The sequence below is a fragment of the Cydia strobilella genome, chromosome 21 (genome assembly GCF_947568885.1).
Source record: "Cydia strobilella chromosome 21, ilCydStro3.1, whole genome shotgun sequence".
Taxonomy (NCBI): domain Eukaryota; kingdom Metazoa; phylum Arthropoda; class Insecta; order Lepidoptera; family Tortricidae; genus Cydia; species Cydia strobilella.
This window is the reverse complement of record NC_086061.1, coordinates 3,157,420-3,179,510: the sequence shown is the minus strand read 5'-3', so window position 1 is coordinate 3,179,510 and position 22,091 is coordinate 3,157,420. Positions and strand designations below refer to the sequence as shown.

Below are 22,091 nucleotides of genomic sequence, written 5' to 3'. Positions count from 1 at the left end.
TTTAAGGTGACGCAAGTTTTGTATAATCTAATCTATAGTTCTATGTTTTGAATCAAAAACAAACGAGGGTGTAAGTTCATATATTATATTGTTACCGATCTACAACTGCATGTTCTGGAGAACCGAACTAATTTTATTAATTATAAGGTAAAAACAAATATGTTTGGCAGCGAGACGTGAGCAGGTACGCAAAAGAACGTGCATACCATTCAAGTTGCCGAAATGAAGATGCTGAGGTGGATGTGCGGCGTTACCAGGCTCGACAAAATCCGCAACGAGTACGTGCGAGGCAGCCTGGGCGTGCGTGACATTGCCGACAAAATGCAGGAGAGTAGGCTGCGATAGTATGGCCACGTAAGGAGGAGACCACCAGACTACGTTGGAAATTTAGCACTACGATTCTCCATCCCCGGTAAAAGAGGCAGAGGTAAACCGAGAACAAGATGGAAGGACGTAGTGCTAAAAGATATGATTGAGTGCAAAGTATCCGAAAACGACGTCCAGGATAGGGCGAAGTGGAAGCCAAAGATACGGAAATGTGACCCTATCACCGTGTGGGATACATAGCTTGGCAGAGAGAGAGAGAGAGAGATAAGATAAAAACAAAATGTATGTCTAAAGAAAACGTGGCTATGTCTGAGAATGATCCGGGATCATATGTGACAGAGTTTTTCTCAGCTTAGCGAAAGAACAAAGGACATATACGGAGCGGAGCAGACTCCTAATCTACGTGTTCTCAATCCTGAGGCTATGAGGCGCCTCCAGTCCAAAAACTTATGGAGTATTTTCTATAAATGTGCCATCACTTCCGATATAAACTTCGACTTATACAGCCCTAAGCGCTGAATACCTATAGCCGAAACACATTCCAACAAACATGCCAGTTCCAATCATCTCGAATAACCGAACTAAAACATAGAATCAATCCGACAGAGCAAATATTGCTTCATTCAATACATACGTTAAAACATTGTCTAAAATAAATCAATACCCAATCACAGCGAAAGCCTGCGTAGTTTTCGTTCAAATTTGGGTCGTCCTATAAAATTTTAACGTTCCGTTATTTTATTTTAATGCCGGACCGGACTTAATTAAAATATTTGCATAATTAAAAGGTTTCCGCGAAACTGGACGTTCAATATGATCAATGTGGGTTTTGGGTAAATCCTTTTGCAATACTGATGTGTACGGATTTACATTTAATTATACATCCAGTATAAATACAGCGAAGAATTAAATGAATCATTACTAATGATGGTTTGATTTAAGTAATTTAAGTTTACAAACGAAAGTAAATTTAACGAAAATTTAGCGCTAATCACAGTAAAAAAATTCTAATAACGACTACTAGACGATTTCACGAGTCTCTTGACATATTCGAGCACCTATTTTTTCTCGCTTAAAGGCCTCAGAAACTAGGGTACAATACAACCTGCGAAATCAGTATGAAAGGCGATTTACAAATAATATTACTTTTATCCTAGTTAAGTCTAGCCCAACCATATTTTCGTTCTCTCACACATGGTTTTACAACAGAGCAGAGGTTACCGAAGATCGTGCGAAGTGAGAAATAATTGTCTGAAAGCGGATCTCTCTCAGATTCTAAAGCAATAGATGAGGATGCAATCGGGATAAAGGTATCATCATCATGCCATTTCATCAACTTATGAACTGGGATGAATGACAGAAGCTTTATATGAAAGATGCGTGTAAACAAGATAACTTGATGTACCTAAAGTCAATGGGATATTACAAATATTTACTCCAGGTCAATGATGAAGATCTAAATCTAATTAAGACTTAAAAGCACTTCCCATGTAGAACCGCTTATTCAATCATCGTACATCTTAATAATCCGGTATCTTATCTTGAAATAACTACGGTATTCTCAACCTTGCAGAAATAAACTTAAGATTTCATTTAAAATACAGCGTTTTCGAGATGAGCCTTCATATGATAGTACAAGCTGTGCAAATTACTCAACAGAGCATTTACAACGATACCCCACTAAATCACAGCGGAAGCTTAAATAAAGTTCTTAAAAAACGACAAATTAATGTCACACCGTGTGATACATAATACACGTGGAAGACACGTTCATACATTTATGCTCTGTTCGAAGGACATAAATAAAGAGAAAACTCGGTCGCGATAAATTTGATCGTCCCATAAAAATGTCACGATCGTAAAATTGTTTATTTTTATTGTTTACTAGCCGCCCGGTCGAAATAATTTTATGAACAAACGCTTTCGGTAATTAATGCAATATTAAGGTTTTGTTGTTGTTGCCCCTGCTGTATGTTAATAGAAAGGTTTTTCAATATTCACTTCAGCCAGGCTTGCATCATGATTATCCAAACAAAAGCCAATAAATACAGCATTTTATAGACATGTCCCATAATAGAAAAGCAAGAATTATTTCATGATTCATGACTTCTTATGTCTCAGTTATGTAAGTGACATAATAATATTAGCAGTTGTCGATAACAAAAGAGATGTTAAGTTTAAGAAATAATCGAGCCCCTTGTTTGACAGCTCAAACAGATGCCTACTTGTCTGTACTTATGTACATACTGCACCATTTTTTTTGTGATTACTTACTGGATTATTAAAAGTCAACTTTTGACAAGTTACAGCATAATGTACAGAGCCGTAAATTCGAAGCAAGAATTAGTCTTAAAGCGGAATTCTAATACTTAAGTATAAAAATATACTTGAAAAGAATTAATACAGTGCCGCACACTAGTGCAATCCCGCTTTTAGACTTTACATGCTTCATAATTAAACAACCAATTTTTTAGATTTCCGTTGAACTATACTTCTTAACAATAGCACGATAAGAGGAGTGCATTGGTCTCATTAAGGTCAAGACGAGAGATATGCAATCGCTGCACAGGTTAAATGTTAACGATAATAGTGGATACTTAACGATGCATCTTCAGTCAAAAGGCCGTTCATTCAGACGACAGCAAACCGGATACAAGTTCCATCATCGACACTGTAAGGCTGCCTCTCCACTGAGGTGCATATGAGAGGAGACGTGCAGACCAATTGGTTGGTTGAATGGTTGTAATCCAGCGGAGCGGTGAAGAGATGTGTATTACAACCAATGAAAGTGGAGATGTGTATTACCAATAGGTAATACACATCTCTACTTTCATCTCTGTCTCTGCGGAAAGGACAACCAATGGTTAGTTAACTTTTAAGTACTTTTATTTTAAATATATTAATGACGGGTCACTCACGTGTTTTAAGTCGAAAACGCTCGACATGTTTCACTCCGTACCGAGGAGCGTCATCAGGAGCTTGCGTCGACGGTGACGGACCGGCGCAGACTGCGGGCCGCAGCCCTCCGCGCCCGATGACTCGGCGCGGGCGCCGGTGGCGGCAGGGGGGGCGAGAAACTACCCTCGTTTACGGCATTATTGTCAAATGATGGGTTGCACACAACACTCACTACGTCATTCGCTAATGGTTCGTCCACACTGTCCACCGACGTAGTACCCAAAACAGTTTTCCAGCTCGGAGGCACTGACCAACCACAATCACGGTTAAAATTCGGATGACGACCAATTTCGATAGCCTCCCGTACTTTTCGCTGAATCACAAACTTTTCTTTCGCCAGCACAGTTACCTTATCGAAACGTATATAGTGAGTCGAATCCGAATCCAACACGTGTTCCGTCACCGCAGAACCCCGGCTATCCCTGTTCTTCATACTACGTATGTGCTCGGACAATCTGGTGGAAATGTTTCGGCCCGTCTCTCCTATGTAGTTTTTCCCACAGGAGCAAGGAATCATGTATACACCCGGACTGTTCAAAGGCTCCCTATCCTTTGGCGAACGCAGCACCTGTCCTAGCTTCATATGAGGACGGAAAATTAAGACGATTTTCCGTCCTCATATGAAGCTAGGACAGGTGCTGCGTTCGCCAAAGGATAGGGAGCCTTTGAACAGTCCGGGTGTATACATGATTCCTTGCTCCTGTGGGAAAAACTACATAGGAGAGACGGGCCGAAACATTTCCACCAGATTGTCCGAGCACATACGTAGTATGAAGAACAGGGATAGCCGGGGTTCTGCGGTGACGGAACACGTGTTGGATTCGGATTCGACTCACTATATACGTTTCGATAAGGTAACTGTGCTGGCGAAAGAAAAGTTTGTGATTCAGCGAAAAGTACGGGAGGCTATCGAAATTGGTCGTCATCCGAATTTTAACCGTGATTGTGGTTGGTCAGTGCCTCCGAGCTGGAAAACTGTTTTGGGTACTACGTCGGTGGACAGTGTGGACGAACCATTAGCGAATGACGTAGTGAGTGTTGTGTGCAACCCATCATTTGACAATAATGCCGTAAACGAGGGTAGTTTCTCGCCCCCCCTGCCGCCACCGGCGCCCGCGCCGAGTCATCGGGCGCGGAGGGCTGCGGCCCGCAGTCTGCGCCGGTCCGTCACCGTCGACGCAAGCTCCTGATGACGCTCCTCGGTACGGAGTGAAACATGTCGAGCGTTTTCGACTTAAAACACGTGAGTGACCCGTCATTAATATATTTAATATGTCTATGTCTCACGGAAGTTTTGTTACTTTTATTTTATGTAAAAATTATCAAATTGTCAATTATTTGCATGTCGTGTCTTCGACTGAATACTGATACTTACATGTAAAACCTTTTCTGATGTCATCTTGTACCATGTACGTATTCTAGAAAATAAAGGAATTCTATTTTATTCTATTCCATTCTAAGTGTCGCTGTTAGTGCATCTGTCATTTGGAGGGAGGGTTATCGGCATATTACCGGATTATAAGCTTCCTCCTCAACTAAAAGTATCTCACGTTGGTACAAGTCCAATTTCGAACTCTTAAGCTTCGGTTTCAAAGACGCACGCCGCTTACCGCTCGACTACAAACACTCATTTGGAGATCCAGGCCAGTATTGTTCTATGATAACACATTGCAGGCGCCTATGTTTAGCGCTATTAGCGATTAGCGTATGTTATCGCAGACATAAGCACAATATTTGTTCATATTCTGGAAAACGTTTTCTCAAACAAACGCGCAAATATTATCGTTCATCACGCCTTGAGCCTTGAGGAAAAGGCCTTATTAGCGAATGTGGAAACAACGATGGCATTTATACTAACATCACAATAGGAGTATAGTCAGCATCAAAAGTAGCGGATAAGACTACTAGTATCTACCATTCTCTAAAAGCCTAAAGAAGGTAGGTATATGTCTATATGGTATGGTATGGTATATGTGGTGATGGTCTCATCGGAAGATCAGCGCTGGAAGTCGCCAGCAGCATGCTGAGATGGGGCCATTTCGTGACACTTTATTTTCATGTTCTTTTAATGTATGTCTATTGTCTGTGTGTGTTTACGAATAAAGTATTCTATTCTATTTTATTCTATATGTATATGTAGATCAATTGGGCAGTTGACAATTTTTTTATGGTATCAGTCGATCAGGTTTGTTTTGAGGATCGAATGACTGTATGGGACTCATTGTCTTAAAGCAATACAAAAGTCACAAATGATAGTCAAAGTCTGGCACCCGCACTTTACTGAGCAAACGCTTTAACAAAATGGCAACACATCGTGACGTCACTGTGTCACTTTGCTTAGAAGCCGTTTTGATGTATGGAAAACAAAGAAATTGCGATTTTGTCGGTGAAATGTTGCGTTTATGCATATTGTTGCTACGAATGGTACCGTTATTTTTTCCTATTTAAAAGTAAAAATAAAAAAGTTTTTTTTTGTGAAACTTTGAGGTCTTGTATTTTTTTATTATTCCCATATATTTTTTATGATTTTAATTTATTGTGATAAATTGGTCATTTTCTATCTATTTAACTAGATTTAGTTATAAAATTCCGCCGCGGTCGCGGGAATTCGGTGGATGCGAACGGCACAGGATCGGTCGGAGTGGCGAGCCTTGGGGGAGGCCTATGTCCACCAGTGGACGTCTATCGGCTGACATGATGATGATGAGTTATAAAATTCAACATGTGTCAACCACCCTATTAGGTCAAGACATACTTTTGAACGCCAACTGTAGAGATCCCTATTTAAAAAAGTTATTCAGGGTGTCAGATACTTTTAGTGCGTTTTTTCATCAGCTACTATTGATGCTAATGCTAACTGTACAACATAATTAGCCTTTACAATTACGGCCTTGCTCCCTAATACGATTGGGATCGGCAAATATTTGCTAAATATATTAATGCCAATCTTGCGTATATATTATATTTATTCGTGGTAGTAAACGCGGCACAGGCGATAGCGAGCGTGCAAATTGAAACTGGTGCCTCAATTGTCAGTTATTACATGTGTTTATTACCAGATAACATTTTTTTTGTGTCCATAGAAATACATGAAATAATGAATGCGGTTTACGTACTACCCATTAAATCGATTAATGATTAAGCTCATTAAAATGCAAAAATGAATATATAAAGTATGTAAGATACCGGTTACCTCGTCTGCACCGATTACCAATAATGAGCGCTTAAGTCACGACTCTGATATCCAAGATAACCATAAGAGACGCACTGCGATTTAAGGCCAATTCTCATTATTCGCTACACAAGCTATGTGACAGTCTATATAAAATTTCTTAACCCGACTGCAGAACGGTAGCGCCATATGCAGTTGGTTCCGAGCACGTTCCGAGTGAGAGTGAGAGGCAATCTGCGGTCGGGCGAAACGTCGCTCGGCGACGCGTCGCTGGCTTCGTGTCGCTGATTTCGAATGGTATTTCATAGAAACCAATAGTGTTTACTCGTTACAAACGGCTTGTGTAAGTCTGGAGCTGGAGCCGTGATTAGTTAGTTAGTAATACTGGGCATTTTCCGCAAATTGACAACCATTGTGCCTATTTTGCGTGAAAACTCTAGCCACCCCAGCTCCTCCACGAAACCTAGCAGTATCTTCAGGTTACTAAGTGCCTCCTTTAGTGTGCACGGAGTTCCTAGGTATTGGTTCCTGTATACTTCTACCTGTTTACAGTCTAGGAGAATATGTTTTGCTGTTTCCTCTTCTTCCATGCACGCTCTGCACATGGGGCTGTCTGTTTTTCCGTGATCTATCTATGTATTAGGCTTAAGAGTCCCCGGCAAATTCACTTTCCCATACAAACGTTCCGTTCTCATTTTAAAACTACGTGTTGTATTGTAACGAAACTTTGCATATACAATGACATGAGGTATATCTAGGTCTGTAATTAGTTTATGTAGCTTCAGATACCATAGTAAAAAAAATACAGCGCGAATTTAAGTTTTTCATACAAAACTTGTTTTTGCTCTATTTCGTTTGTTTTATAAACTGGAGCTATATAAACTAATTACAGACCAAGATATATCTCATGTCATTGTATATGCAAAGTTTCGTTACAATCCAACGTAGTTTTAAAATGAGAACGGAACTCCGTTTGTAGGGGACTCTTAAACCATACCGTTTACTACTCGTATCTCATTAAGCAAGTGTACCAATAACTAAAAACGCGAATTGACGTTACAGATTAGACACACCTTCCGAAATGGCTAATGGGCATGACTTTGGCACATTACGTGTAGGTACGTTGGCCGTCACGGATGTTTACTCTTTTGAATCTTATTCCGTTGTAATAAAGTATACACAGATGTATGACGTCACCAGTACAAACTTTTAGCGTGATTAAAATACTTCAGCGTAATGACACTGAACATGATTATGACATTTACGATAGTGGTATAAATTGTAGTTAGTAGAAGGCGTGGTGGTACTGCTAAATAATAGACCAGAGGGCCTACCGCTAACCACGTTCGACGTGTTGCCTCTCTGTCGCAATTGTAAATTCGTACGTAAGTGTGACAGGGAGGCAACACGTCGAACGTGATTTGCGGTAGGCCCTCTGGGTCTGGGACTCGACATTATTTGAAACGTGACTTTGCTATGATATTGTATTGTAGCTCGATTTTCCGCAACTCGAAGACTGGCGCCTATTTTGCCTATGATATCAGGGCCTCATGTCTGCTTTCATCTAAATAAAACGTGATGTGCCTAATTTAGTGATAGATGTACATACATTTAAACAGTTTTTGAATTCATTTTTGATACAAACTTCTACAGCCGATTGTACTTCTTTTTGCAAGCTTTTATGTAACTTGCAACGTAGGTACTTACATACCTATACATGTTACGGGTCGAATCTTGCAAGTTAAATTTGACCCACTTCCCGACTTCCAATGAAGCTGAAAATTTGCATACATATGTAAGTCAGGTGACAATGCCATATTATGGTACCATCGAGCTGATCTGATGATGGAGACAGGAGGTGGCCATAGGAACTATGTGATAAAACAACGAAACCTAATTGTGTTTGTGGTTTATAGAATTGTCTCGATGAGTATTAGTTGCCCGTAGAAAGAAATGTACAGTCAGCGATAAAAGCTTGTACCAAAAATGAAATTTTTGCCCCCTGTCCCCATCATCAGATCAGCTCGATGGTACTATAATATTGCATTGTCACCAGACTTACATATGAAAATATTAAACCGGGTCACTCACGTTTATAAAGTCGATGATTGCTCGACATGTTAATACATAACATGTGTATATATTTAATATGTCAGTGCCTCACGGAAGTTTTGTTATTAAGACTTACCTACATATGTATGCAAATTTTGAGCTTTATTGGAAGTCGGGAAGTGGGTCAAATTTAACTTGCAAGATTTGACCCGTTCATACATACATACATAGGTATATTGCAAGTTAAAGCTTGTAAAAAAATATACATTACAGCCCTAAACTAAACACATATAAATTATTGTCCCCGTTCGGTCCTGTGTATAAACAAATATTGAAAACCGACGTTAACAACATCGTTAAAATTGCGGGCGCCGGGTAGTAGATACACTAGATACGAACGGCACACAGCCGGCCGAAAATATTGATTCATCGTGAACAAACAGGGACGTTGCAATTACTGTGCGATGCGATAACACATGTCCTATATTATGTTACGTGTTTGTGTGAAAACTATTGAGAAGTAAAAATCGTTGTTTTTAGGCTTCCATAACCAAAGGGTAAAAACGGGACCAATACTAAGACTCCTCTGTCCGTCTGTCCATCCGTCTGTCTGTCACCAGGCAGTATCTCTTAAACCGTGGTACCTAGACAGTTGAAATTTTCACAGATGACGCATTTCTGTTGCCGCTATAACAACAAATACTTACAAGTACGGAACCCTCGGTGGGCGATTCCGACTCGCACTCGTCCCGTTTTTTAAATACATATTAGAAAGAAAAATATTGACATTAAGCGGTTTTAACGTGGAAAAACTACAGCACTGCGATTGAAATAAGAAAACACAATGCTATCTTCACCTAGCCAAAAAATAAAAAGCACATGGAACATAAGGACCATGGAACAGAAATATTTTACCCTTTTACTTGGCCTCTGTCCCACACCGACATTGGATTTATTCCTGGGGGTTTTCAAATTCGTCTACATATTTTAACCAAATTGTGTCCAGTGGGAGTGTGCGTTTTTATTTTGTTTCAACTGAAATATTACTAAAAAAATCCTCCACATCCCATGTAACCAGTAGGTAGGTATAGACAGACAGTTTCGACTTCATAAAATTAAACTATTTAATAAACTTAGACTTTCACCTATTTGGTGACAATTTTTTTTAACCATCTTTAATGAGGACAAACGCGCAGATAACACAGATGGCGCTGCAATCGTCAGAAAAAAAAGGTCATTAGATTACAACAGACTTATGTTAGGTTCCTGACACTTGGAACCATTTATAATCTGTAGGTTTAAACTTTAACTCATTATATAGTCTGCATCTTCTCAGATGTTTTTTTCGCCAAAGAGCCTAATCTGTTAAACAAAAGCCTTTGTTCCTATTGTGGGTGCGCGTGCCCATTGTTGGTGAGCGCGTGACCATCGTGTATAAGCAAGTGGCAAGCGCTCACCAACAATAGGCACGCGCACGCATAAAAGGAACAAAGGCTTTTGTTTAACAGGTTAGGGTCTTTGGTAAAAAAAAAAACATTTGAGAAGATGCAGACTATAGCACAGTGTAGTGTATATACTAGTTGTACCCGCACCCGCATCCAAACGTTACTCCCGTATTTGGTAAAGCATGCCTGCAAAGCGATCGTCGATCGCAAGCTCGTGTTACACCGGTGTAATTACGTACAACACCGCGCCAACCGCCTAATAGTGGATATTTAACGGTAATTGTCCTTTGACACACTATTCAGACCGTGCGGGCGCCGGGCACTTCTTAGGCCAGAGATACATTAGCCGCATATGTAATTGATTAAATGTCCTGTATACGCGGTTGACACACTGATGCGCTCCGGTGTTTGAGCGAGAAAGCGCCTTGTACGTATATAGCCCGCTCGCACACCAAAGTGACATGACTGACATGCGGAATTGCGGATCCGCATAAGGTATGTTGCAAAAGTACATGCCGACTTTATGAATGAATTTCATTACGCTTAAATTACATTTGAAAACTCATTAAATTTTTAAACCAATTTAACATGCAGATACGTCTGCGAGCGATACTCCAAACACATCATTCAATTAAATTTTTCCTTATTCTCGCGCAAAAAAGCTCAAACTGATTTGTTATGCGCGATGGGACAAAATGGGATGGGACAAGCGCCAGTATGTCCTCAACTTTATCATGTAAAGCTCGTCGATCCGAATGCATAATTAGGCTAGTTCATCATTCATTGATTATGTGTTGCCGTGTCTGTACTTACGTCAAAATACCCTGCTCGTTGCTACTATGCCGATATGATTTGTCATTACGGGCAAAGATAGATGTAACTCCGTAATAGATGGATACAGTCTAAGGAAAAAACGTGCCTCGAAAATCACGAAAATTTGATTCTCGATCAGATGGCGCCACTAGTTTTGGCCTACACTCGTATAGAGGGCGTTGACTGTTTCGTTTGTTATTTATAATTTTAACGCATACCAGTGAAAGAACATGGGTCAAAATCATATAAAAATAATTAATGCAAATAAAAAAATCATTTATCCATATTTAAATACATTTTATCGTATTTTTTTAAATATTTATTTTTAGTTTTAAAGTGTGTCGACAGATGGCAGTGAATTTACTGGGGTTACAAAATTTACTATGACAGTACCGCTCTAGTATAAGTTACTCTATGTTACGGGGCAGCTGTATGTTGTTTTGGCTCCTAAATTTTTGATGAGTGCGGTTCATGACCTGGCCCCTGTTTCACCACGGTGATTATTTCATTCGCCGTTCATTGCGTAAACACGTTGAAAACATAAAATTACATTAAACTTTTAACGCGCAAAGCGGTTAGAAATTTTACAGGTATCAGTGAAATATCAACAATACTCCTAATTTTCTCTTAAATGACCCATGACTGGTGTCGTAACGTTAATAAATCACGCATAAACAGATGAACAGATTCGGGCAATTTGGCATGACAACTTATAGCCCAGACATATTGAATACGTTTTATGCCGGTAATAAATGAGTGAAATGTGTTCAATTTTAGTACAACAGTGCTAGAGACCTAGCCAAATGCCAGTCATATGCGCTACGACGCCTACGACATCGAAACGCTTTCTGTCTCTCTATAACTCTTACATATTAGTGCGATAGAGAGACAGAAAGCGTTTCGTTGTCGAAGCGCAAACGATTGGCATCTTGATTAGGCACCCAGGCCTGCTTCAGCACTGTGACAATGGCCACCTGACATTGCTGGTATGTGGTCCTCAGTTACCGACCCAAAAACGTACAAAAAATTGTCAGTCTCAGGTGTCAATCGTCAGTGTGGTGAAGTAGGCGCTAGGGTTGACTTTGAAGACTCGAATCGACTCGAATTGACGGACCCGGCCCATATCGGCTCCATTGAATAATGAATTCGATTCGCCGTTACAATGCGGAACTCAGATTTATAGGCTGTCTAAGAATACCTATCTTTAGTGGTATATTTTGTTATTACTGAGAGAATATAATCTCGCAACAGGAAAGACCAGAATTTTGAAAGACGTCTTGGAAAACCTGAGAATGGGCAGGGAAATGTTTGTAGCAGTGAGGCCAAAGAGAAAACGAAATGGAAGAAAGCCGTGGAGGCTAAGACCCACATGTGATATACCGCTGCAAGTTAAAAGTAAAGAAACGAAGCCGTACAGCCGTAAGCAGTGTACCATTGATAACACTGACATGACAATTCAACAAACGACTCGATTTATTAATGGGAGCTTATGCCTTTCTTTGTTTGTACAGAGAATAAGAAACTTCTGGCACAAGCAAAGGCCTACCAAGATCCCCCACGCTGGCTCAACCACAAGAAATTGTTTTTTTTTTTTAAACTACTAGAAGAATAAAATACGAACGTTAAAATTAGATTTATGACAATTGGAATATACGGAAACTTTGATGTTTCTATTCGGCGTAATAGGTGTCAAGTGTCATCGCCATTTTAAAAATTTATCATTTCGTAAACGCTGTCGATATAACATAGGTAATAAATAGCCCCGCTAACACAATAAGATAGCTGAGTAATGGCTGATATACGGGCGTTTAAAGGTCATTAGCGTCGCGGCTTGTTAGCTGGTAATGATCGGAATATGGTAATGGGATGCCATATATCGGTCGAGCTTAGAAGACAAATTTGTAGGTGCCATGATTTATACTAATTCGGTTAACCCGAAGAAACGCTGAGATATTAATAATTTAGCACCGAGTCTCGATTTAGTTATCACTCGTACACGGGATAATACTTGATTTTAGCACGTATTTACTGAAATAATTGTAAAAACCACGCTTCGTTCGCCAGTGACAAATAATAGACGTGTGTTTGGTATATCGTTTATTGCTGGACTATTGCTGGACTAGTGCTGCCCTCTGTGTCTATACATAGGTATACCTAATACATACCAGGTAAGTGTAAAGTAGCATTCCACGAAATTGTCTAACCGTTCGTTGTCCCGTACAAATGCGAATTTTCTGAAGATTTGCAAGTAGGTATATGATGTTTTTTTTTGTCACAATGAATGTAAAAAATGCTCTGTAAAAGGATCATCCACTTGAAACGTTGACAAAATTTACCTCATATACGAAACAAAATGCGTTTGTACGAGACAGCTCTTGGAATGCCCCAAAGTGAAATTAGTTGTATATATATGCAGCGACTTTTGATGCAATTATTGTAGTCAGAGGAATGTTGGGACAACAAACCAAGACACTATTACTATTAATTGTATAACATGCTACATTATGGCTAAATAAAACAGAGTAAGGACGAACCACACCAGGTGCGTAATGCAGGCGCGGCTCTAACTGCACGCGTAAACACCGGTTGTAATATTTGGAATGACATGTCAACTGCCACATCGCTTGCGTCGCGTGCTCGTTACGTAACACCAATTTTTTGCATATTCGAGCTTCAGAGAGGCATATAACAATTTTTGATGCGGTAAGGCCATCTGATATGCCGCTTTCAACGCGATCGCACCCATTACGTTGCAATCATCATCGCCACAACACAACGGTACCACGGCATCGTCTGGCAATCCGTCAGTGTCGGCTTTTGATGAATCGCCCGCGCCGCGAACCCAATACATCATATCTATATCACCGAATATAAAAGGACCAAAGTGATACGGTCAAGCAAAAAAAAAAACAAATAATTCTGAGCGCTATTCTATAGATTTTAACGACTATTGTTACGCTTATCTTTTATATGTAAAGGCTGATAATACATTTTTAAGGTGGGATAATGTGGCGAATTGTATCGCGATACATGAACTTATTAGCGGATAAGCGAATCAAATGACATGCGAAACATGCATAACACTGTATCAACACTATCAACGCATAATGGAATAGGCGCGGCTGCCAAACAGGGTGTTAATATATCAAAAATGCCTTTTAAGCCGTTTATTTTATCAGATACTAAGTAAATATTATTATTGAAATAGTAGGTATTTTGAAGCTTGAGATAGTAGGTATTCAGAAACAGCAATATGACGCAATTTCTCTTAATCTGGTAATTTTTAAAGGATTGTTTCAGATCAATATTTGTAGATTGATTAAATACCTATGTATTCTCTGAACGACAGTGTGGAAAAGTTCCCTTTAAGAGCAAAAGTGAATAATAGGCGTATCAAGCAAAGAGCATATAATCACTACGTTCTAGTATCAAGCCTTAGTCTTAGGCTTGCTTTTAATGTATTGCTGTATAGTGACTCGCATGGAGTAAAATTAGTAAAATAAACATATGAGTGTGACTGTTCGCATTCATATGCTACTGCGGACTGTACGCTTCTTTGCCACCAACTTGGCGATAAGGTGATATACCTACATGCATGAAAGAGAAATAGTTTGCCTTTCCACGGCTATCCTAGATAAAGAAAGGCAGAGCAAAAAAGTCGACTGAGTAAGCAGGTGCATCCGATCCACGATTATATTCTGACTTTTTGCACTCGCTTCGTTATTCTTAGGCCAGGATTACACTTGTAAGTTTTACTTGCGTAAGTAGGGACAAAGCTATTTGCTAGAATGAGATAACGATATTCATATCTCATTCTGTAGTACAGCTGTGTCCCTACTTACGTAAGTAAAACTTACAAGTGTAATTCTGGCCTTAATCTGACTGAAGTAAGACTTACCCTTAACGGCCTTAAACACTGACGTGTTTAAACGCTAACCAATTATAAATTTTAACGTAACGTCATAAGTCGGCTTTGACTACGCGGACGTACCACATTCGTACTTCAGTGGTTAAGGAACGATGAGACGTGTAGCTAAAATGTTTTTTCTTACATGGTAGATTTTGTATAGTTTTTGTTGTGAGGTTTAAATATTTATCAACCCGACATCGTATTGGTAATTACTGCCTTCCCACTTAGTGTCAACACTGTCAACCCATGCGGCTCTGTGCCAATCGTTGCTAAGTATACGGCAGACTTAATTATGAGTATAAAAGTAACTAACCACAATTTACTGGCATGCCGCCCTATATTTAATAAAAAAACTAAAACTCGTGCAAAACATAAAGTAACACACCTACTACCATTTGTAGCGTTTATATCGACGCTATCAAGGTTTAAAATGTGTCGATAGTAAGTAATGGTAAAGGGGTGTTCTCACCTGCCAGACACCTGGCTCGTTTTGATGTTTAATCACCCTTTTATTAGTAGAGGGGGGTTTACCTTCGTTATACATCATTGATAACACTTAATGATTCATGGGGTAGTAATGGTAGTATAAAAGGGATAGTCCACGTGCGCCTGATACGACAAAATGCCACCATACAAGTTAAATTTGACTAATTAATTTTTTTGCGAAAGGTTTTTATGGTGAATCCTTTGATACGGACTGTTTACATTTTAGCTGTATATTTTAAGGAAGTTAAATTACAGGGATATAGTTTGAGACATTACAAAGGTTAAGATACAAATTTCGTTTTAAGAATTCCATACCCAGAGCAAAAAGAATTAAGTAGACATAGAGGAATTGAATGAATTTAATTGAATATTAATAAATAAAATAATTATTTAATTTCTTTAATTATTTTTTTTAAATCATTTATTTATTTAGGGACTTTTAATCTTAAGATTACGCCAGTCCCATCGTACCTTAATCTAAATTACACTCATCTACGGCCCGACAGTATACTGACTAATATAATTATACACAAATAAATATATCGCCTTTGCCTCTTCTGAGATTGGTGCCGCCAAGATGCTTTGAAAAGCGCCTACATCTAACTTATTAAGATTGAGTGACTTCATCAACAATTGTCTTCTACCTTCGTTCCGTACACATTTCACCAGTATATGTTGAACATCCTCTACAATATTGCAAAATTAAATATTGTAATATTAAATATTGCAATATTTAATAGAGTGCTCACTCCATACATCAGGTTTGTTACCAAAACGACTATTATTTTCGTAGTCGACATCTAGCGTCAAATGGCGGAATTATCAGTACTTGAGGTACTGCTACTCGACAATCGATTTTGCGGCGAACGGAAAGTCTAATGCTGAACGATTTTCAGCTAATATTATAACAGGAACTCTATTTACAACTCCTTCTGCTTATATTACTAGTTGTAAATTGTTGAGCAACACTTTTCGTCAGTCGCGGCACACGTGATATCTAGTGTCGAGAAGCAGTACTGATAATTCCGCTATTTGACGCTAGATGTAGACTACGAAAATAATAGTCGTTTTGGTAACAATACTGATGTATGGAGTGAACAATCTACATTTACTTAATTCTCTTTGCCTATTAGTGATAAAGGGAGCTCCGCTGGTTGTCTGAGTATTTGTTATTGAGCTATTTGTATTTCTATAGGAGCTAACAACCAACAATAAAAATAATACCAAATCAAAAACCGGCTAACTGCGAGTTGGACTCGCGCACGAAGGGTTCCGTACCGTTACGCAAAAAACGGCAAAAAAATCACGTTCGTTGTATGGGAGCCCCTCATAAATATTTATATTATTCTGATTTTAGTATTTGTTGTTATAGCGGCAGAAATACATCATCTGTGAAAATTTCAACTGTCTAGCTATCACGGTTGAGATACAGCCTGGTGATAGACGGACAGATAGACAGACAGCGGAGTATTAGTAATAGGGTCCCGTTTTTAGGGCGCCGGTTGGACTCGCGCTTGGCCGGTTTTTAAACAGATGCAACGTTAACAAGCCCGACTGGGACGGCTTCCTGCGCCGCGGTCGCCGGCGCATTGAAAAAGATTTATTCTAAATTATTCCAATTTGGGTAATTGCTTGGGAAAGGTCAGTTATAATGACATTAATGACATAATTACAAATTCGCGATCGCTTCCGTTTCCTCGTCAATATATCAAATCGGTTATAAAATTTATAATAAATGAGTATTTAATATCAACCAGTGCTAATTCGAATAGATAGTTCAAAAATCGGCCAAGTGCGAGTCGGGCTCACGCACGAAGGGTTCGTGAGATACAGCCTGGTGACAGTGACAGTGACCCTAGTGACAGACCCTAAAAAGATATATACCAGCCTAATTTGGCAGAATATAAAAAATAATTCAATTTATTGAAACAACACGTAAAAAACGCTGAAATAATGACGTTCCTTTTATGACTTAGCTACACTTTATTTTTAAATATTTTAGCAACAACAGAATAACACATGTAAATTTCATATTACGGTTCATAAAATACAGCCAGCTGACAGACATACAGACGCATGGACAAGGGAGGCTTAGTAATAGGGTTCACATATCACCCTATATGCAAGGAACCCTAATATGGTGCATTCTTAGCTAGCAGTTTCAAAGTCGACGACTTTGTGTGAGTCAAAGACAGGTCTTTCAGAATTTATTCCAAACTAACACAATAGTAGCCTTATGTATATGTATTGTATAAATAACCTGCGGCTAGACAAAGATTTCAACTTGACAACTGAACCTGTCGATTCACAAAAGGCCAAAGATCCAAAATTTGAATAAACAATTAAACAAAGACCCGTTTTTAAGGTTTGCTATGCAAACTGTTCCTAGCTAAACATTATACTTGTTGACATTGTAAATCCCTCTATTAATATGTACAAATTTTTAAATTGATGTATGAAACAAAATAGATATTTAGTAAAAATATGTTAGTGAAAATATTACTATATTGAGGGGGCCATAGGATCACTGTGATAAAACAATGAAACCTAATTGTGTTTGAGGTTTTTAGAATTCTCTCGATGAGTATTAGTTGCCTGTGGAAAAAAACATACAGTCAGTGATAACAGCTTGTACCAAAAATGAAATATACGATATTACGATATTATTTTGGTACAGTCAAAGGCAAAAATATAGATCCAGACAAATGGCTCAAAAATACGTGAACACGACTTTATTGTCTGATTTGTCTGTAAGAGCATACGCACATTTTTGAAACTGGGAATGTATATATGTTTATGCCCTTGACTGTATATTATATTTCTCATAGCAGGGCATCTTAAGATACCTTACTATGGTATAGCTCAGTACATTACAATATATTTTGTTATATTTCATCTCCCTCACAATGTAGGTGCTAGATAGAGTGATATATATAGGCTTTACTGTACAGTATTCCTTGTCTTAAGGGTGTTTTATTAAGCACTTTGGCTGAAGTACTTTCAACTCAAGAAAGTTATAAATAGATTTTTATACAATCATAATATAATAGAGCTTTTCAGTTGAGTACCATGTTTAGCCCATGAATAGCTTATAAAACCTAAATAGTTAAAGAAAATTAGGTAAGTATCTCAGTAGTACAAAAGACATCAAAGCATGCATATTAGGTATTACTCATGAAATAGTCGCGCGTTGGTGTCTTTTCCACTGGACCGCGGCGCCATGTGATTGGTCAAATTCATTATAGTTGACTAAACCGTTTCGAAATGAATATTATAGCTGAGTTGGGAGCCCATAAATGAAAAGTACCTTGTAATTGTTTGGTATACGAAATCTTAATTCAACCATTACAGTTGAAGAGCAGAAAAAAATTATTTCTTGTGCAGTTTTGGGATAAATATAAAACTCTCATATAATGAGATGTGAATTATGACTGAATATTTGATTTCCTGACATTTCTAAACATTTTGAATGAGTCCAAGAGTAATATCTTGTGTGATCAGAATTTTATGATGGAATTCTAACATACAAATCATACTTGCTTCGAAAATGGGTACAATAAACAGATCAAAGATCAATGTTTAATAAATAACATTTAAATTTATGATAACCTCCCACCTAACTCAGATAAACCGCGTATTCAGTAAATATAATACATAGTTGTTTATGGAATTACGGATGAAAAAACTTCAGTAACGACATTACGAGCGTCAGAGCCGAGAGATCGGCAGTCGGCAGCCACATCGATTAAAACCACCCGGCCGGTTCAGCCTTAAAAACGGAACAACACTCTTTAGTAAGCCAGCAAACAAAATATGAGGAGTTCGTGACGCTTGCAAAGTCATAATCACTTGTCAAACAAAGAACTAAAACATCTGTTCCTAGATAACTAAACTTGCGAGTTAGTTTAAACAGAACATTCTAGGGTTATTAAGGTTTATGTCAACCTAGCCTACGGCTGGCGTCTTCGAGAACTTAACAGATGCTAGGCAGCCGGCAGCCCGGCGCCACAACGCCACTATAAACTTAAAACCCCGATATAGTCAATTAGGTTACTGACGAAACAGTTCGACAAACATCAAGATTTACAAAAGTAAGTATAAAGCTGTTGGTACTTACGTGGAACTCCCTGTATCATCCAATAATAAGCATCATATCAGCCCAAAAGGGCTGTCACTGCATAAATAATCACGAATCAACACAGAACATTGTAAATGCCACAAATCCAACGCAATATTGCACACACGATTTAACAAATATAACTTATAAAAAATTGCACAAAAACATTAACTGGGCGTTAACACTATATTAGTAATATATTTATAACGCTAAAATCACATTTGTAGTGTATTATCACACTAGTTTAAAATATCACTAAACTACTTGTCCTTGCATTCACATAAATTGGCAGCCATCTTGCGTTCGTGCAAAATGGAATGGAAAATAAATGTTGCCAGTTTATAATATATTTCTCCCGATTTCTTAATTGTGTAACATTTTTTTTACTCGAAGTGGTTGGAAAAGATTACATGAATGCTATTTAGGTAATTCGTTATTTTCTTCTCAAAAATGCATTAAAGAGGCAAATAACGAAATTGCAATTTCTGGGGTTTGTGGGGATTTTAGTTTTAAGTAAGTAAGCAAGTAAGCTCTTTATTTGCGTTAAATGCTGTTAACAATTATTATTAATTTTTATTTTAAGGCAAAGCGATTTGTTTGATTGTAATAGAGAGGTAAAGTCTAAGAAAAAAACGTACCCCTTAGTTTGACATTCAAAACAAATGGCGCTGTACTGCACAATATGTTTTGCGGTCACTGAATTGTCAAACGTCAACTTTAGACAATCAGAGTTACCGCAAAATGTATGGAGCTGTACAGCACCAACTGAGAGGTTTATCTGCAAATTAAAAGCACGAAATTGTCTTAGATTTTACGCATCTTATTCAATCAATGTATCTTTGTTTTAAGGTAACACTTAATAGTTAATTACGCCTGATTTAACAACCATCGACTGATGTGATATCAAGTAAAACAGGCTTGTAAGATGTTTTGTTGAGAAAAAAAAACTGAGTCCAATCAGAAAGTCAGAACCTATAGACAATCGATTTTAACATACCTACAATATCATTATTTAATCTGGCCGAACGTAACCTAACCCAACCACAATAGCGCAGTGCGACTACAGTAGCAGCAGTGGAGCGGCACGGTCGAGGTGCTCCAGAGCTCCCGTATTTCGCCATTTTAAGTGTTTGTGCTTCAAATGAAAGTGTGCCATTAAGGTGCTCCAAATAAAAGTACGCCATTTTCGCAAATGCCAATTATAGTTTGTCAAAGTACTGTCTCATTTCGAACATAGACAGAGAGAATCATACTATCTTTGTCTTACACTAGTACTAGCACCCAAAAGAAAAGGATGAGTATAGTTTGTTTTGTTCTTATTTACTGACAATTTGGTTTGACCAACTATAAATGCTCCAATTGGGTGCTGAAAACTTGAGGGCCTACCGTGACAAATGAAAATTGAAATTTTGCGTTATCTCTCCTACTCTCTCTCTATCGCTCTTGCATATTTGAGCGATAAAGAGGCACGAGACGCTCGAATATGCAATAAACAAAATTTTGGTTTTCGATTTCAGCGGTAGACCCTGTGGGACGTGACGTAAGTGTAGAGCGCCACTTCGTGTACCATCGTCAATTCCGTGCGATACTTCTCAGCGCCACGCCAAAACTCCGAATGGGCCCTTAATAGCTTAACAAACAATCAGTCAGCTATTCTGCATTCATTAGATATAAGTTGATGATTGAGTCAATTTGAGTCATTAACTACTTTAACTGACACCTATATTGGCTATACCAGTCCGTAGTTAGTATTAGTAGTAGACAATAATTACCCCCCAAAGAGGTGGACCCCTAGAACTTTCGTCAGAAAATCCTAGGAGGCTATTAGCGCCCAAGCCCTTGGTGAGAGGCGCGGAGATCGAAAACAAGATCCAGGGGAAAAGATAAGATTAGAACAGTAAATAAAATAAGGGCTGTATATACTTTAAATATACTATAAACTGAAAACGACACCGAGAACTATTTATTTTAAAGCAATTGTAGTTAACTTGTCGTTATGTTTTGGTCCCATTGAGTCGGATGCAGACAGCTCGACCGGATAATTTTACCTAGAAATGCGGCTTGTATGTTTACCCTAACATGAAGAAGTTTTGATTCGCCTGGCAATACTAATCAACGCCATAGACAATTATTTATGTTTTTAAATGGACGATGGAAAACGTTATACGGACATAATTATAAAACTTTTGGAAATGATTATAAATTATAATTAATAATAAATTAAGTTGGTTAGAAATATAACACGTCTTTAAGCATGGGAGCTAATAAGTTGATACTATGCCATGCTATACGAAAATTATGCCATAGCTCACCTTTAAAGCATCTCGCCACTTTTATGGTCGTAACACACCATCGCACCGCACCAAGGTGGTGCGACGCACCCATAAGTAAGAGCAAGAAAGAGATGTTGCTTTCTCTCTTATACTTATTTATGTGTGCGTCACACAATGACCTTGGTGCGGTGCGATGGTGTGTTACACCCTTTACTTGTGACGCTGAATGGAATCTATATATACATACTGGTATGCAAATAAAGATCTCTAATACGCTATACCAGCAACCTACCAGTCAAATTACTCCCTGAATTAAATAATCTTGTACTTATATACATATATAACAGCATCAGAATGCTGAAATGTAGACCGTAGTCTTAAAATGTTGATTCTTATTCATTCACATCGGCTGAATAGTTTTGGTGCTACGGTAGACACATACTGTCTGCGCGCCAATTCCGTGCTTTCGGAGATCGAGGAAGTGACACCAGTCACCATCACTCTGCCATGACGCCCAACATTCCTAACATTCCTCAGC

At 38.5% G+C, this 22,091-nt stretch overlaps 1 protein-coding gene and 1 long non-coding RNA gene across 2 annotated transcripts in view; one reads left to right on the top strand and one right to left on the bottom strand.

Moving 5' to 3' along the window:
* LOC134751169 (uncharacterized) overlaps positions 1-19,591 on the bottom strand; it is a 185,907-nt gene extending 166,316 nt beyond the window's left edge. Inside the window, exon 1 of the mRNA XM_063686541.1 lies at positions 19,281-19,591. Coding sequence (XP_063542611.1) covers positions 19,281-19,299 — 19 coding nt within the window. The 5' untranslated portion in view covers positions 19,300-19,591. The remainder of the gene's footprint in view (positions 1-19,280) is intronic.
* LOC134751181 (uncharacterized) overlaps positions 1-22,091 on the top strand; it is a 456,797-nt gene that overhangs the window by 73,907 nt on the left and 360,799 nt on the right. The window lies entirely within an intron of this gene.